The 19147-nt window shown below is 45.4% G+C and overlaps 1 protein-coding gene across 2 annotated transcripts in view; it reads left to right on the top strand.

Moving 5' to 3' along the window:
* Window positions 1–19147, top strand: part of LOC111158692 (methylenetetrahydrofolate dehydrogenase (NADP+ dependent) 1 like) — a 185219-nt gene that overhangs the window by 69280 nt on the left and 96792 nt on the right. For both annotated transcript variants that reach the window (XM_022520898.1, XM_022520899.1), the window contains exons 19-20: window positions 1895–1963; window positions 7063–7174. In XM_022520898.1, coding sequence (XP_022376606.1) covers window positions 1895–1963; window positions 7063–7174 — 181 coding nt within the window. The remainder of the gene's footprint in view (window positions 1–1894; window positions 1964–7062; window positions 7175–19147) is intronic.

Genomic DNA, 19147 nt, shown 5'->3' with positions numbered 1-19147 from the left:
ATTTTCACATGTGTATGGCAAAAACCTTAGCTCTGAAAACAAACCCCAAGTTTACTCTCTTTAATCATATTTTGTGTCTCTTTTTTACAAAAAGCGCCCAACTTCTTCCAGTTATGTTTCCTACCAGCTGGAACTATCAATAGCTGGTCTTTCATGGAAAATTAAAGGAAGATTTTAAGAGCTTCCGCTTTTTCTTTTCACTCCTTTATAATTTTTTATATACTCTGATTTGGCCAAAAGGACTTAGGTCTTGCACAAGAATTCGAGTAGATAGCTTCTCAACATTTCTTATAAGGTGATTGACTCCTGGCATCCTCTGGAAGAATGTGTCCAAACTCTCTCCTCCTGGACACGGGACATGGAACAGGTGCTGAGTTCACAGTGGCCATGACAGCCCCAGAGCTGCTGTCTGCATGGGCTTGAGGATAGTGTGTTGGAGCAACAAAAGATAAGCGATGTCTCAGGAAAATCAGCAGGTGTGTGCTACCTGAGGCGGTCGAACTGAAATGTCCACCTTCCTTCCGCCTCTAGTTTCTTGCTTATACCAGGAAGTGTAAGCAAGCGCAGCGTCCAGAAAGCTCAGCAGACCGCTGTTTTTCTGTCTGCTCTGTGTAAAGAAAAGAACTAATTTCTTTGAGCCCTTCCTAGCCAGTGAGTCTCACAGTAAAACATCTTAATATTGCTGGGACTGCCTGGGTGGCTCAGTGGGTTAAGCCTCTGCCTTCAGCTCAGATCCTGATCTCAGGGTTCTGGGATCAAGTCCCACATCAGGCTCTCTGCTAGGCAGGGAGCCTGCCTCCTCCTCTCTCTCTCTCTCTCTACTTATGATCTCTCTCTCTGTCAAATAAAATCTTTAAAAAAAAAAAAAAACATCTTCATATTGCTTATAATAGGTTGGTGGCATTTTCTATAACATCTATCTTGTACAGTAAAGCAGAATATAAATTGGATTTTCCTGTAAACTTAAACCCTCAAGATTCTGCCCCCTGATGTGTTGAGATCTGTGACGTGCCACGTTTATCTTCTCAAGGCGATGTTCCCACAGTGTTTACACACATTGCCGCCTTACGGTGCGGCCAAGACACTTGGCCGGCATCTGTAGAAAAGGTGAAAGGGCTTTGTTCTGTTGGTTTTGTTTCTCTACAGCTTCCCTGTGGCCTTCTTTGACCCGCTTGTTCCAGCAGTTCTCAGATTTCTTTCCTGTTTCTTCCATCTCCCGTCTGTCTTTTTCAGAAATGGGGAACAGGGACGCAGCGGGAGCCCCACCCAGAGCTTTGCAGGCTTGGGAGGAGGCAGCCGTGTTTTACGTGCGGGAGGCATCAGCTCCGTTCCAGGCATGAGAGATGGAAAATGAGAAGCTTTTCCAATGTAGCCATTTTCTGAGGGTCTTCTGGATTGTGGGGTGAGGCCCTGGGAAACCAGTGGCTTCTCCGTCGCTTTTAGAAACATAGGTGCTTTTAGACACTTCCCTTTATCCCTCTCCGTTTCCCGCTCGGTCAACAGCCTGATTTTCATACATTATTGGATTTCTTCAAGCAATGGCATAATCTCTGATAATGAAAAAATAATGTGCGTAATTGCCAGAAGACCCCGGAAGGCAGACCGAAAGATCTGCTTTAGGGCAAGCCTCGTAAACACCACCAAGGAAGGTTTTTTCAAAAAAGGTGAGGACTGCCACTTGCCCTTCACATCTCGGAATGGTTGACATCCACTCTCGTGGGGACGAGAAGGGTCCAGCCAGCCGCGCTGTGTCCCCTGCGGCTTGGACCGGAGCGCCGCCTGTAGGAACGCCCACCTACAAGGCCAGCTGCCCGGAAACGGCCACGAGAGTCACCTTAGCACGGATGACCTTTTGTCAACAGTCTAAAGCAGGTTTCTTTTTCCTCTCCTTTAGGGAGTCACGGGTGCCTTGATGGTTTTGATGAAAGATGCAATAAAACCGAATCTGATGCAGACCCTGGAGGTGAGTGACTTTCTCGCTATGGAAACTGTTGGCAGAGTTTGCGTTCATCAGATCGGGTGTGCGTCCCCACATGACGCGAGCATTTCCAGCCCATGTGGGCCCCCCGGGAGCATCCGAATAAGTCCCGGGTCATCTGAAAAAAGTTAAAAGTGTACGTAAGGATTCTTTGCCTTGGGTAACGCAGTAGAAACATTAAAAACTCCGTATCGAATACATCAGTGAGTTAGGTGCCGTGTTTATGGGATGTTTTTTCTGTTTTGCCTCTTTTGGACTTAGCTTCTCATCATTATAGGGTTCTTTGGTTTGTTTTTCCCAAGCAAAATACAGAGCACATGCTGAGAAAGGTTTCACAGAAAGCATGCTGACGCCACCTTTCGTAAGATTAACCCTGCTCCTGCCCAGGGGGCAAGGAGGTTGGAGGAGAGCGAGCAGAGTCTCCATCCATTCGTTCACTGAGCCGAGAGAAAGCTCAGTTTGGGTGCAACCTCTGCCATTGACTGGCCGTGGCCTCGGCCAAGTATTTACTAACCTCAGCCTCTGTTTTCCCAGGTAAAATGGTGATAGTAACGGAGCAGGGTTATCATGAAGATTCAGCATTCACTGAGCCCATCATGCGGGCAGGCCTTGCAGTAGGAGCTTAGGACAGCAAGTCCCACTCTCTTGGAGCTTGTCCTTAAGTGGGGGGGACAGACGATCGAGAAATGAGTCCATACATAGCATGTCAGCTGGTGGCAAGGACTGAATTAGAAAAACAGGAGGGAATGAGAGAACAGAGAGTGAGGTGGGTGGCGTCTGATGACCAGCGATGTGAATGGACCAGGAGACGGGGGAAGTGCTTTCTGGGTGGAGGGTGACATGTGGCGCAAAGGCCTATGGGCAGGGATGAGCTCTCCGGTCAGAAGGGCTCCAGCAGAGTGAGAATCCAGACATGAGGCAACAGGACAGAAATGGCGGAACCAGCCAGAGCTGGAAGGTCTGAGGTGAGGGTGCAGAGCTGAGCCGGGGAGGGGAGAACGCAAGCACCTTCTCGCGGGGTCTCTCCCTCCTACAGGTGAGCCCCTTCCTCTCTCCCAGCATTCCATTGGCGTGCAAGCATGCTCTGGTAGAGGCCGTCTTAAAACAAAACAGTCCCCCAAACCTGCCAGGATCCAGTGTCCCCACACAGCTGCTGCTCCATTCTCTGCTCTGTCACGGTCAGACATTAATGTCTGTGGCCGGGGTCTCCGCCTTGTCCCCTGGCTCTCCTCATAACTTCAGCCTGACCTGAGCTTCCCCCTCTCCTGGATGCTCCTGTCAAGGTCACCTGTCCCTCTGTGCTACCAATTCTTCCTTTTTCTGTCCTTCTCTGTGTGGTCTCTTCACAAGGTCTGACCCAGCTGATGTTTCTTCCGTCTGGAGCACTTGGTTCTTCTGGCTTCTGGGACACCTCGTGGCTCTGGGCCTCCCACTGTCTTCCCTCCCCCTTCCCCTCCCCTTCTCCTTTGCTGGCCTGGCCTTGGCTCAGCTTCTAAATGTGAGAGGGTCTGAGCTCTCACTTCTCCAGCCGTACTTCCCTCCCACTCCATCAGCCATGGGCTGACCCCCGAACTTTTTTTTTCTTTAAAGATTTTATTTATTTATTTGACAGAGCACAAGCATGGGAAGCAGCGGAGGCAGAGGGAGGAGCAAGCTCCCCGCCGAGCAGGGAGCCTGATGTGGGACTCCGTCCCAGGACCCTGGGATCATGACCTGAGCCGAAGGCAGACGCTTAACCCATGGAGCCACCCAGGTGCTCCCTGACCCCCCAACTCTTGTTCTGAATCTCCTGACCTCAGAATTTCAGAGTTGTGGGTGTACTTGCTGAGAGCCATTGCATATCAAACCTGGTTATAAAATAGGGTCTTTGATTTCAAACCCAGTCAGCGGTTCCAGCCAAAATCCTAGGAGTCGTCCCGGAGCCTGGTTCCCTCTCCCCCGCCCGTCTCCATCCCTGCAGAGCCTCCCTCCCTGACCCGTCTCTGACCCGTCCACTTCTCTTGCCGCCTTGTCCTCCAGCGTGCCCTCTCGCCCTGCCACAGTGGCTGCTGTTAACAGTCGTTCCTCCAGAATCCTCTGTCTGCTCAGCTGCCCGGGAGCTTGAAAACTGAATCGCTCCTATTGGCCTCCTGCTTAGAGCTCTTGGGTGGTTTGCACTGGCCCTCATTCCGGCTGGAAACCCTTCAGGACCTGGCTCTTCCCTCCTTCTTCCCTCATGCTCTCTCTTCCTGTCTGGGACGTTCCTCCTGATTTCACTGATTTCACGTGTCTGTCTCCTTCTTGTTCGTTAGGACTTGTGTCCTTTAGATATCAGCACCCCGGAGAGGCCTTCCCGGGCCACAGTTCAACACAGCCCCAGTCAGTGTGTCCCGTCGCTGTCTTGTCACTCTGGCACGGCACGGAGTGTGTCACCCAAAAGTTCCCTACTTCCTTGTCCGGGAGGGGAGCAGGACCCATCCCACCGGGCTCACCACCAGATCATGGCTCTGAGAAGCTGCCTTGCACATATTAGGTGCTCAGCAAACATCTGTTGAATAATTAATGAATACCTATTAGTTTTACTACATGGCTTGTCACCGTGCTGCGGGCTGCCGGGAGACTGCTAGTTCTCAGTTCTGGCTGCACACTAGACTCTCCTGGAAAGATTTTTTTTTTTTTTTTTAAAGATTGTATTTATTTATTTCAGAGAGCATGTGCAGGAGCGCAAACAGCAGGGGAGGAGCACAGGGAGAGGGAGAGAGAACCTCCCTGAGCGGACTCCTCCCTCAGCACAGAGCCCAACAGGGGGCTTGATCTCAGGACCCTGACATCATGATCTGAGCCAAAACCTAGAGTTGGCCACTCAGTCCGCTGAGCCTCCCAGACACCCCGTCATAGTTTTTTAACTAAGGACTTAACTCTGCGTACGGTATCAGAGCCATAAATATAGGCTGAGCATCTGAGCCTGTGTGTCTCGTGGAGTGTCTAATGCAGAGTCCTTATCTCCAAGAGTGCATATCTCGAAGAGTGGTTATCTCGGGAGTGGTTATCTCAGGGAGTGGTTGTCTTGGGAAGAGTGAAGGGTTTGTGGCAGTCCAGCCCACCCTGTCACCTATCCCCCGCCAGAGACCAGTGTTTGGTGAATGCTGCGATGGGAAACCCAGGGTCGGAGCCTGGGACCTTGCCCTCCTGACACTGTCCCCGGCCCCGCTGGCATACCACAGGCAGCCATAGTCCGGACTGCAAGGGGAAGAGGTGATGGACGCTTGAAGGTCCTCTAAACAGTGTTTTCTTCAGAGCATTTGAAAGGTTTATCTGGGCAGACATGAGAAGCTAAAGATAGGCACACAGGTCTAGACACTAGACACACGCATGAAACTATCCCTCAGCACCTACGTTTGGATTTTCTGTTGCCAACTTTATTTCCCCAGACGTTTGCGTGACCTCATCAGGGACCTGTCGTTGTCCCTCCTGGGCACTCTGGAATAAAAGTAAAGAGAGAACTCACAGAATGGCTTTGATAAACCCTGTCTCATTCTCAAAGAAGACTTTTCTCTCACTGCCTTTCTTCCCACTTTTGTTCAGCTCTCTCGTCTTTGAAATATATTCAGCTAGCAGCCCATCGTGGTTCTTGGGAATTTTCCGTGGCTCCCAGCCTCCCCCCTCTGTCACTCACTGCCTCCCCCCGTCAGTCAGAGGGCAACGTCTGTTTTCACAGGTGCAGCCAAGGCCTCACAGACACAGACCCCAGCAGCCCCGGCTGGGCTTGGGCTCAAACCCCAGCATTGCAATGCATGGGGATTAATTCCTTCAGATAGGGCTACAGTCTGTTCTCACTGATAAAGGAGAACTGTAGAAATGGCATTTAAAATGAAATATTGACAGATTTTCTCTAAGAATTAAATCTCAAAGTTTTGATAATTCCCTTCTATCAGAGTCAGTTTGGTTTGTTGTTGTTGTTGATTTTTGCCTTTTTAGTAAGAATTACTCTAGCATTTTACCAGGAGTGAAAATTTGCTTTGCTTTTATTGTCTCAATACTGACCAGATCTTTAACACATAAGCCAGCTGAACAATGAGAAAGGCTTAAAACAGAATTTGTAAAAATCAGAAGAACAAGTTTATTATTATAGATATAAAAATGGCCTATAATGAACATAAACCTTATATGGTTGTCCTGCCGTACTACATGGTTCATTAATTGTATTGATTTTTATTTGCTTTCTTTAGATTTTTCTTGAAGTGATTGATTTCTCAATGGAGAAAAAAAAATGCATTTAAATAAGCCTCTTAGACGATCGGGTTTAATTCTATTCTTCTAAAAAATATATATGGGGCACCTGGGTGGCTCAGTGGGTTAAAGCCTCTGCCTCCAGCTCAGGTCACGATCCAGGAGTCCTGAGATCGAGCCCCGCATCGGGCTCTCTGCTCAGCGGGGAGCCTGCTTCCCCCCAACACTGCCTGCCTCTCTGCCTACTTGTGACCTCTGTCTGTCAAATGGATAAATAAAAAATCTTTAATAAATAAATAAATAAAAGTAAAAAATATATTTAATTTGGGGCACCTGGGTGGCTCAGTAACTTAAGCATTTGCCTTCAGCTCAGGTCATGATCTCAGGGTCCTGGGATCGAGCCCTGCATCGGGCTCCCTACTCAGTGCTGAGTCTGCTTCTCCCTCTCCCTCTGCCCCCTGCTCCCTGTTTATCATCTTTCTCTCTCTCTTTGTCAAATAAATAAATAAAATTTTCTAATATATTAATATATATAATTCAAAATACTGTGAAGTGAGTTAAATAGTTTACTTAATAGTTAGGCAGCTAATGAGTGCTTTACCAAAACAATCATAGGAAATAATCAATCCTTATATAGGTTTTTCTCCCTAGTTCAGCATTTAATATGGAATGACACTGTTGTAGAATATACCAGGAATTTGGTCCTTTGAGAGAGTCAAGGTGTTTCTTTTTCTTTGAGAGGATTTGCACACTGAATATGCAGTATTAATAAAAACAGAACGGGTTCAGTGAGTCTTTAAATACCAAGACTTGCCATCTTGGTTCATCCCTCCCTTTGTCTCTGAGGGTTTTGATTTGTCCTTGAATTTCTATAGGGGACACCTGTATTTGTGCATGCCGGCCCCTTTGCTAACATCGCCCATGGCAACTCTTCAGTGTTGGCTGATAAAATCGCCCTGAAACTGGTTGGTCAAGAAGGATTTGTAGGTAAGTCATTTCTGTTAAATTTAGTTGTCGTAGAGTATGGAAGAAATCTAAACGTCGATGACTGAACAAGAGTGCTATGCATTCTGATTTGAAATATGTTCTTTTAGACCCACCTTTCATAGATATTGGAAAAGCCCTATGGTCTGGTCTATACTAGTGAAGTGATGTGTTCAAATCATACATTCTGATGTCAGGTACTCATGGATTTGAATCTGAGCTCTGACACTTGCTGCTAGAGTGATTTTAGACACATTTGAATGACCTCTGAGCCTCAGTCTTCTCATCCATAAAATGGTGATGACAATATTGTATCCAACCTTGTAGAGTTATTGTGAAAACCAAATGAGAGTATTTATTGACTGAGCCAGTATTTATTGAGAAACTACTACGCGCAAGTCATACTACTCAGACCTGGAAATAACCCCGTGAGGAAAAGACCGAGCCCCGCCTTCATGGATCGGACTGCCTAATGCTGTACATAACTAACAGAAGAAGTGCTTGTTAACTATTAGCTGTTATTAGCAGTAGAAATCAGTTTGCTCTTCCTCAAATCATAGTATGTTTTCGTGTCGAATGGAGGGGACATTTCCAAGTCCAGCTGTTGGACTTGGAAATTTTAATTGTTAGGACTTCCGACTTTGTGCTAAGGTCACGGTGTACGTTGTGGTACCTTCTTCTCTTCGGTTTTCGATGGACGTTTCTGGTCAGGGAGAGGGGGCAGCTGCCAGCGTTTGCTCTGTCAGTGCTAGCCCCCATCTCACCCCCGAGGGCGACAAAGGACAAACAGATAGCAGGGAGTCTTGGAATAACAGCACCATTTGACATCAGACAGACTGCACTGGCAGACGTTCATGTGCCATGGGTAATTTCCGCTCGCCATTCGTGCCCGTGGTCCTCAAGTCTACCAGATGCTGCTTTCACACTAATCATCGGCCTTGTATCAAACTCGAAGTGAGCTGTTTTACTAGAAAAAATTCTACCGGGCTAAAGAACTTAGCACTGCACTTTTATGCTCAGCCATTCTAAAGTTCATTCAGGGTTATGGAGACCTTTTTTAAGAATTCCCTATGGACATGCAGGCAGGACCCAATGGGAATTTATGTAGTTCATTCCTCAAGGTCCGTATCGTATAGGTCTTGTGTACTCGGCCACCTGGTACCGAGTCCACTCTGAGAGTGGCTGGACGTGCCGCGGAAATGGATTTGCTCAATTGATCACAGCATAATTGTGGGGCTAATACACCGGGAGTCTGGGAAGGGCAGGCCCTGAAAAGTTGGGTGCTTATATGAAGGGGGGTTCTCATGCGTCAACTCCACAAATAAAAGAGCTTCTAGAAGAAAGCACTCTGTTTTGTGCTGACGGAGCTCTCTGCTCCTGTACAAATCCTTACTTTGTCCATATGTATTTACAGAGTACGTGTTATTGTGGCAAAGCGTCATTAAAGATATGAGCTGATGGTGCACACAAAACATGACCCTGGGAAATCCATTAGCCTCTCGGGGAGTGTCCCTTGTGGACATTCTCAGGTGAAAAAGGAGAAATGAGGAATTGCATGTGACCGTGAGACAGAAGCTGTGGGATCATGACCTGAACTGGAACTGCCTACCTACGGTGGGCAAGTTACTCAGCTTCTCTAGGGTTCAGTTTCCTCTCTTCATAACTGCGATATTTTAATGAGTAGTGTCAAGTGAGACATTGCTGTGTGAACCATGGTGGACCAGTCAAATGGCAGTGATTTGGCTAATGATTTCTATGACCTCCTCCAGTCTGAGAGGCTGTAGGTTGGGGGCAGAGTTCAGTGACGGAAATCTGTCCACTGCCAGATGGCTTAGAGAGTTAGCTCTAGAGTCAGAGTAACAGGCTCCACTCCTTTCAAACTGTGTAACGTTAGGTAACTTCTTAGCCTCGGTTTCCTTATCTGTAGAATGGGGCTTTAAACAGGGCTTGCATCATAGGTTTGAAAAGAGGTTTGAGGGGCGCCTGGGTGGCTCAGTTGGTTAAAGCCTCTGCCTTCGGCTCAGGTCATGATCCCAGGGGCCTGGGATCGAGCCCCGCATCGGGCTCTCTGCTCAGCGGGGAGCCTGCTTCCTCCTCTCTCTCTCTCTGCCTTCCTCTCTGCCTACTTGTGATCTCTGTCAAATAAATAAATAAAATCTTAAAAAAAAAAAAAAAAAAGAGGTTTGAATGAGACTATTTGTTAAGACCTGACACATGGTGAGACTCGGCGACAGCTCTCAGCCACTCCTCATCATTACTCTCCCCATAGCTGATCCGTATTAATAAAAGTTAAATTTCCACTTTTCCATTTAGAGTTTGGGGGTAGGTTTTTTTGGGGGGATTTGTTTTTGTTTTCGTTTTTGTTTTGTTTATGATAGTGATTTTATTTTTAACTGTAGTAGGATACATCTAACGAAATTAACGGTTTTAACCATTTTTAAGCGCACCATTCATTGGTCAGATACTTTAGCATTACCGTGCCACCATCGCCGCCATCCGTCTCCGGGACTCTCTTCATCTTGCAAAACTGAAACTCTGCACCCGTTAGACAATAACTCCCCACTCCCCCAGCCCCTGGCAACCAGCCTTCTACTTCCTGTCTCTGAGTCTGGACTGTTGCCTTCATATGACTGGCTTATTTCACTTAGCATAATGTCCTCCGAGTTCACCCGTGGTGGATCATCTGTTCAGATTTCGGTGCTTTTCAAGCCGAAGCATGCTCCAGTTTATGTATGCCACGTTCTGTTTATCCACTCATCTGTCTGCGAACACGCGGGTTGCTTTCATCTGCCAGTTCTGGTGAATAATGCTGCTGTGAACGTGGTACGCAAATAACTCATTTTATGTTCGTTTTAATGCATAAAGATCACGCTTCATTTTGCATAACTGTGCGATAGCAGTGACTTGCAAAATACATATAGACTCAAGATCTATAGTGTTAAACTCTCACAAAGGTGATACCCTAATGCCATGGCTGCATTGGAATGTGGGAAGCAAAGCCAACATCCTGAACTGTGGGAGCTGGGCACAGTCGGGAGACAGTGCTCCTGCCCCCCCTTGTCTGGTCAAGGTTGATCTGTGGGCTGCGTTGGATAAAATTTTAATTAATGTATGGTTCCTCTAAGAATTTTTTTTACATTCCTCTAATCACTTTCAATCATAAGAATAGTCTCATTCTGGCGTACCTGGGTGGCTTGGTTGGTTAAGCATCTGCCTTTGGCTCAGGTCATGATCCCAGGGTCCTGGAATCAAGCCCCACATCAGGCTCCTTGCTCAGTGGGGAGACTGCTTCCCCTTCTCCCTCTGCTTCTCCCTTTACTTGTGTACTTTCTCACTCTGTGTCAAATAAATAAAAATCTTTAAAAAAAAAATAGTCTCATTCTAATAAAAAATGTGGATGCAGTCTTACATAAAAATAACTCCAAATTTCATCCCAATTTAAGTCTCTCCCATCTTGGGCCTGCGTTTGGCTAATCATGGGAAGGGAACAGTGGCGTCTTCTCTGTCCCGCATCACCGTGCACTTGGTCTGCCTCTGGCCCCTCTAGGGTTGAAGCTTTCACATTTGATGGTACCCATTCAGCCTCTTCCAGCAGAGACCCACACTGCTGACAGAAACCCTCTGGGCGGTATGAGACCGTCCTGCTGCTCATCTAGTACCTGATCTCCAGACACCACAGACCTTTGACCTTGACCTTACTGTTGGCGGGGGTGCAGTTACAACTCTCACCTGAGTCTCTGTCCCACTGCAGGGGCTGTTTCTCCTCAGCCTGTAAACATCTATGCATCCCCAAGCCACCACTGTGTCCCTGCCTTAGAGGGACCTCCAGCTATGCATGTAAAGCCTCCCTCACTAGCTCCGTATCCTTTCCACTGGGATGTGGGCAACGGGCTTCTGCACACTGATAACTTTCTCTGAAGAAATCCTTTCCTGGTTCCTAACTTGATCAACCCGTTGAAAATTCAAGGTAGCTGTTGGGCTAAAAGATACAGAATCTATTTTCAAATAATGTTTTTGCAAATGCTACTAGGTTTAGCTTCCTCCTTGAACATGAGAGGAATTGACACTGTTTTGGGGGCTTCAGACAAAAGTGAAACCAAAAGAGCCCCATTTTAACATTCTCCCACAGAATTAAATGCAGTAAGTAGAGGTTTTTCTGAAGCCTGTGAGACAATTTATGTCCTTAGAAAAGTCATTGTTTATAGAAGTGTGTACCTCTTAAGACATAAAAAGCCCAAATCCAAAAGAAGATTGATAATTTGGGTTATGTTAGAAAACAAATTCTGTGTGATAAAAGATAAGGATTTAAAAAACAAGTGACAGAGTAGGAGAAATCTTTGCAGTGGTAATAGACAAATGACGAACATTTGAAATATATACAAACCACCAAGGATTATGGATTGATTTTTTTTTTAAGACAAGTAATCCAACAAAAAAAAATGGGCAAAGGATTTGAAAGGGTAATTTACAGAAAAAGAGCACTCCGACAGAATTTCTGGGTCAAACTGAAAATGAGCAAACCGTCTAGCAACTTCAGTTCTTTGTCATACCTTGGAGAAGAAGTAACTGAAGATTTATTTAAGTCATTTACGATACTTTCCTTTAGTGCACATGTATTGAGCTTCTGCTCTTATGTCAAGTAATAACATGGTGAGAGCTGGGAATCAGAGATACACAACATGGTTCTTAGCTCTAGTAATGTATAATGTGGTGTGAGAGATAAGCCCATAAACAGAACCTCAGTGGTAAGTGCAGTGCACTTATGAGATGAAGTATATTGATCAACGAAGAATCTTAAGAGATGATGGGCTTCTCTTAGATAGAATTTTCTCCATACTATGTTTTGTGAGGTATTTTTAGTCTAATTTTTTGTTCTATCCCAACACACCCAAGAGAGGAATTATTTTGTCTACTCTGTAATAATTATTCCAAGATAATGGAATCAATTTTCCATTTAGACTAAAAATAGAGTGAAATTTATTTAATTACAATTGACCCTTGAACGGTTTGGTGGTTGGGGCACTGACCCATCCCGTGCAGTTGAAAATCCCCGTAGAACTTTTGACTCCCTCACAACTTAACTACTAACAGCCCATTGATGAGTCAGAGCCCAATCAATGACATAAAGAGTCAGTTAACACATATTTTGTATGTTGTATATATTATATACCGTAACCTTAAGATAAAGTAAGCTAGGGGCACCTGGGTGGCTCAGTGGGTTAAGGCCTCTACCTTCTGCTCAGGTCTTGATCCCAGGGTCCTGGGATCGAGCCCTGCGTCCAGCTTTCTGCTCGGCAGAGAGCCTGCTTCCCCCTCTCTCTGTGCCTGCCTCTCTGCCTACTTGTGATCTCTGTCTGTCAAATAAATGAATAAAATCTTAAAAAAATAAAGTAAGCTAGATAAAAGGAAATAGTATTTTTATTTTTTTAAAGATTTGTTTCTTTATCGGGGGAGGGGTGGGGAGAGAGAGAGAATCTCAAGCAGGCTCCCCACTGATCGCAGAGCCCAACCTGGGGCTTTATCCCAGGACCCTGAGATCATGACCTGAGCCAAAACCAAAAAAAGTCAACCACTGAACCTACTGAGCCACCCAGGCACCCCAGAAGATAATAGTATTAAGAAAATCACAAGGGAAAGAAAATACATTTACAGTATTATAATATATTTATCAAAAAGAAAATATAGGGCACCTGGGTGGCTCAGTTTGCTAAGCCTCTGCCCTCAGTTCAGGTCATGATCTCAGGGTCCTGGGATCGAGCCCCGTGTCAGGCCCCCTGCTCAGTAGGAAGCCTGCTTCTCCCTCTCCTCTCCACCTGTGCTCTCTCACTTTCTCTATCACTTTGTCAAATAAATGAGTAAGTCTTTAAATATATAATATATATAATTTATATATATATATAATTTATATTTAGAAAGAAGAGTTGTATATAAGTGGACCCATCCAGTTCATACCCATGTTGATCAGTCAGCTGAAATTGCACAAACTTGTCAGACTAGACCAAAATAGTCCTTGAGAATTCGGGGGGAAATGCTCTGGTCCCCGTGATAGCTATTTCTATTCCTTCTTTAGCCAACAGTTCTCGTGGGAGTCCACTTAACCTCCATTCACTGCGATAAAAGCAAACATTTCTTTGGAATCAAATCCTAATCATGTGTTATTTTTTAAAAAGTAAGAAGAAAGGAAAGGAAAACAACATTGAGTATCTAGGCTTTAATAAATTATCTCATTTTTAAACTACTTGTAAGGATTTCAGACTTACACATGATCCTTGGTTTTTTAAATTTCCTTTCTGTTTTCTTACTTTGGTTTTGATTCCCATTTTGAATGAATACCTTTCCTTTAGTCTGGAATTCAGCACACACTGGTCGGCGCTGAAGCTGGGAGTTCTCCACTGGTGGCTGACCAGCCCGTCCTCCCATAATTAAATACAGAATTGTATATGGACATATACAGTTGGTTGGTTGTTTTAAGAAGAGAAGGGCTCCATGGCTCTCATTAGATTTTTCAAAGGGGTCCATGATCCCAAAAATGATGAAGGCCCAGGGTCTTCTCATGGCCTAAGGCATGCTGTGTGGTTCACCAGACTTCCTTTATAGTGACCTATGGGACGCATTGGGGGCTTCTGATGTTCCACTTATATTTGACACTTCACGTCCCCTTCCAAAGTGCTGGTCAAGACGTCGCCTGAATTGACCATGAGTCGTCTCATTGCCATCCGTAGAGAACGCCGCAGACCCAACCTGGGCTCCCCCAGGCTGCCTGGGGCCCGACCCATGAGCAGACCAGTGCCCCGCAGTTCATTTCTACACTGAGCTTCGCCCTGAACGTTTCCAGATTCGGGTTTCGAGATCAGAATAAATAACCGTGGTCATTCGGAGACAAACTGAGAAGGATTGGGGGGACACAAAGTCTCGTTAATATTTTCATTACAAACGCTGCCAATCTCTGAGTGATTCCAGAGCTACAGACCTGTGCTCTATCCTCTGCAGTCTCACGAAGCCTGAAACGGTTTCAGGCGGAGGTGGGGGGGGTTGTTAGCCTCGTTCTACAGATGACAGCTGAAGCCTGGAGAGCTTACAACACGCGTTGTCTGTCCCCCAGCCAGCGAGTAGCAGAGGAAACAACGTCAGGGCCCCCTCTTGCCAAAACCCGTGCAGGAAGACAGTTGGCTGCTCTGCCCACGCTGATCTTCTCATTTCTCTTCAGCTGGTTCCTGTCCACTCCCATGAAAAAAACACCAAGTTTCAGATGACCGGTCCACAGGGGATGGCCACAGCTTACAATCGTACCAATATGATTATACTGTGCCCATCTGTAATAACATATGCCAACGGCGGTGGGATACTTTTGGGTTTTCATTCTTTTTTAATTTTTTTTTAAATTTTAATTCCAGTATACAGGTTCTTTCTTCTTCTCCTTCTCCTCCTTATCCTTCTCCCCCTCCTTCTTCTTTTCTCCTTGCTACTTTAAGAGATGTTTCTCCCTAATACAAGTACAAAGTAAAATTTACCTTATTGAGTCACAACACCTTACTGCTCCCCCTACTTCTCCACTGTCCTTTTACAAACCGTTTAAATCTCACTCCTTGAGCTTCAGGAAACCCTCCTGGCATCTTCACCCAGTCACCAGCTTGTTGTCTGTTTCCATTTTTATTGCCATTAAATTTTAAATATCCTTTCATTTTGGTAGAAGAGAACCAGACCAAACTAAACATTCCTATAATTTCACCTACCCTTTAAAAAAAAATCTGACGTCAAGTGGTCTCCCAGCTTTCTAAGCTGGAATTCTTCCAGACCTCACTCTGTTTACATTATTTAGAAACACAGATCTCAGCCTCTGCTCTGTTTTTGTTAGAATGCTTCCAATTTCTTTTTCTCCAGTGATTGTATTCATAATTAAATCAAGGACATGAAGTACAGAGATGCTGACCTTCAGGCAAACTGCTCATCACCAGCGGTGTTCTTTAAGCCCGGTGTTCAGAAGCTCAGTGAGAGAAGGTGGTTTTCACTGTCCCGGGAGTTCTGATGTCTCTAATATTGCTTGAGACCTAATCCCCTTTGCCCTTACTCTCAGGGCTGGTCTCTATTCCCCCTCACCTTTCCCCGCTCATTCTTCCACGTAGAGTCACCCTTCCTCCTTTCATCAGCTCGTCATCTGTCCTTAAAAAAAAAAATAAGTGGGGAAAAAAGGTGAAACATACCGAGCACACAGTATCTAGGAAACTATGCAGACTAATACAATAAATGCCTATATTCCCATCACTCACTAGTTGTGTTAAAATCCTAACGTTACTATGTATGCTTTAGTTTTTGCTTTTTTATTTTTAAAGATTTTATTTATTTGTTTGACAGACAGAGACCACAAGTAGGCAGAGAGGCAGGCAGAGAGAGGAAGGGAAGCAGCCTCCCCAACGAGCAGAGAGCCCATGTGGGGCTTGATCCCAGGACCCTGGGATCATGACCTGAGCTGAAGGCAGAGCCTTTAACCCACTGAGCCACCCAGGCGCCCCTGTTTTTTTATTTTTAAATAAAACATCAGACACAGAGTTGAGGTCCCTGTGAATCCCTCCCTGATCTCATTCCCTTGTCTGCTTCTCTAGAGGAAGCCCTATCCCAGTTTAGGGATTATCATTTCCAGGCATGGAATTTGTACATTCATTCCGTAAGTAGGTCTCCACAAAAGATCTACAACAGAGATTCCTGGACCTTCTCTGTTCATGTCGTGTCTCACCAATGGTTTCCTAAGGCATATGAGGTCAACAGAAATACCTAAGACGCTGGTTTATTAAGTGGTTAGGTCCGAACAACTTCATGGATATTTATGTCTTGACACCTTAGTAGCTGTCTGGAAAAAAGAATGCATATAAATGGAAAAGAAAGCTATTATTTCATTTTTAAATAGCCACCATAACTTATTAACGAGATGTGTGTCCTCGTTGGGCACTGAACAACTTTTCGGTCCTTGGGATTGGCCAATGCTTTGAAGATCATCGCCTGTTCCCCACTGGCTTTCACAGCATTCTTGCTCTTACTGTAGCAACTGCCAAAAATGTGGCTTCACAAATATATGATGTCCTTGAAAGGACTGCAGGGCGATGAAATGGAAACCATGAACTACCTCGGAGTGGTCCAACCTGCAGGCTTGACAGATATCGAGTGTTACCGAGCTTCCCTCCAAACTTGAAAACACCCCGTGGCTCCGCTAGGTTCAGTGCAGTGGCTCAGGACAGCTCAGCACATCCATCTGAGAACCACAGATACGCAGCATGTCTCGGTAGCATTTTATGTGTTTTTAAAAATTTTATGCATTGATAAATCTTACTGTCTGCATTGTGCTCCCAGAGGGGCCAGCAAACTTCTTCTCAGGCGTCGTGAGTCACAGCACCTCTGTACAGTTACTCAGACACAAAAGCAGCCACAGGGAAACCCGAAAACACAGGAAGGAGGTCGTGTTCCAATAGATGGATTTGAATTTCACCTCATTTTTGCATGCATGTGAACTATTGTTCCTCTTCTGTTTTTTTTTTTTCAAACATTAAAAAATGTAAAAAAAAAAAAAAAAATGTACAGAGAATAAAGAAGTTGCAGGCCACCCAGAAGCAGGAGGCAGGCCATTTCTGTTTGACCGGACATTTTCGCGTTTATCCGAGTAGCTGTAATCAAAGAACCCGTGGAGAAGCCTTCCTTAGCGTGAGCATAACCACATGCATTTGTGCGCTTCTCCTTCAGGGGCCCTGAGAGTCCCTTTTGGCGTTCTGTTGCAGATAATGCTACCAGGAACATTCTAGTTGGTCTCGCTGACAAGACGAGCACAAGTCTCTATGTAGAAGCCTTCCAGGCTCTGTTCCCAGGAGTGAGGTGTTAGGGGTTACGTTCGGATAATGAACACTTGGCCATTTTGTGTTACAAGTATCTCCTCCCACGCATGCCTTGTCTTTTAAATGTGTTCATTGTACCATCTCCTTTTCCATCCTTTCCCTTCGTGACTTCTGCTTTTGGGACGACCATCTATATTGGCTTATAAAATGTGGCCTCTTAACATGTAGGCCTTTAATTATCTCAAAATTGCTGTTTGTTTAGGGAGGCCCTTTCCCGAAGTCATACCATTTGTGAAGTTTTTTCCTCCTCCGTGATTTTTTTTTGGAGGTGGCTGTGAGCCCCAGCCCCAAAACTCAAAACAAAACAAAAATGGGCCAGGGAGGTTCAGGAGATGTAAATCTGTCAGGAGCTCAGCTCCCCTCCTCTCGTGCCCTGTTCAAGGCCGCTGCCAGTGGTGGGCCTGCACCTGGACCTGCTTCCTAATCCACCTGCTTTGGTGGGACGAGGGTCTCCCTCCTACTTTGCCTCCCCAGGGAAGTGCAGTGGAACAGATGGCTTCTGAGCCGGAGCCCAGGGCTTTCTGCAAGAAGGGGATCCACGCATCATCTGCCCCCCTGACTAGCCCGCCCGCTGAGACACTGGACGTGCCTGGGCAGTGGTACCTGGTTTTTGGAGAAGTGAAAAGCTATCCTATTGCCTGTTCTGATCCTGTGTTGTCTAGTTCTGAACATTTGTCATAAACGGTCCCGTGGACCTCTGAGAAGAAAGGGCTTAATTTTATGGCCTGTTTACCTTTCTGTTTGACAAGACACTTGGAATAACATTATCTTAACTTTTGCAATACTTTCAGTTTATCTTTTTGATTTTTATTTGTATTGCTGATATGGTCTCCAAATATAAATCAGTCCAGAAGTGTTTTTGAGTTAAGGAATAAAGAACCTTCACTATTAAAGATGCCAGAAGCTTCAGGTGTTTATGTTCTAGCTCATCAGAAAAAGGAGTACATAATAATACCAATTTTCTAGAACTGATTTGCAGAAGAAGAACACAAAACATTTATCCCCTTTCTTGTAGTAAAGCAATTGAAGAGATTTTCATTAGAAGCCTAGTTTCTGTTTGTTTTTCTCCGTGGTGCATTGGGATAGTAAATTATGAGGAGCCATGGCCCCCCCCTACCCTGTTTCTCTGCCTCCCCATGAAGTCCCCACCCCCCGAATTTTGTGTATTGACGACCAGACTTTTTAGTTATTGCCACCAGCTTACATATGTTTTGTATGTATCAACACTCTCATTAAAATTTTTTTGAGGGGCTCCTGGGTGGCTCAGTGGGTTAAGCCTCTGCCTTTGGCTCAGGTCATGATCCCAGGGTCCTGGGATCGAGCCCCACATCGGGCTCTTTGCTCAGCAGGAAGCCTGCTTCCTCCCTCTCTCTCTGCCTGCCTCTCTGCCTACTTGTGATCTCTGTCTATCAAAAAAATAAATAAAATCTAAAAAAAAAAAAATTTTTTTTTTGAAACTTTGGGCACCTGGGTGGCTCGGTTGGTTGAGCAACTGCCTTCGGCTCAGGTCATGATCCCGGAGTCCGGAGATCGAGTCCCACATTGGGCTCCCAGCTCCATGGGGAGTCTGCTTCTCCCTCTGACCTTCTCCCCTTTCATGCTCTCTCTCTCTCTCTGTCTCCCTCTCAAATAAATAGATAAAATCTTAAAAAAAATTTTTTTTTTGAAACTTAGAAACAGGATTTGTTAATTGACGATCACCAGATACTACAACCTGATCTTTCAGAGTTTTGGTGGAATTAAGTTAGACTAATATTCAATTACACTAATATTTTTTGGTTCCTGTTTTGGCCGGGAATAGTTTTTAGGTCATTTTCTGCTACAGACGCTGAAAATCAAGATAATGGAGATGATTTTCCACAGAGCAGCCACATAGATTAGATTGCCAGCTCCAGCTGCCTGGATTGGTTGGTTGGTTGGCTGGTTCGGTTTTATTGAAGTGTAGTAACATACGGCGTTCTGTTAGCTTCGGGCATACAATATAGTGATTAAACAATTTTATACATTGCCCAGTGCGCCTCACAATAAGTTCACTTCTTAACCCCTGTCACCAATTTCCCCCATCCCCCCCACCCACCTCCCCTCCAGTAACCACCAG

The sequence above is a fragment of the Enhydra lutris genome, unplaced genomic scaffold, assembly GCF_002288905.1.
Source record: "Enhydra lutris kenyoni isolate GAN:26980312 unplaced genomic scaffold, ASM228890v2 scaffoldscaffold62, whole genome shotgun sequence".
Classification (NCBI taxonomy): domain Eukaryota; kingdom Metazoa; phylum Chordata; class Mammalia; order Carnivora; family Mustelidae; genus Enhydra; species Enhydra lutris.
This window is presented reverse-complemented; position numbering and strand designations above follow the sequence as displayed.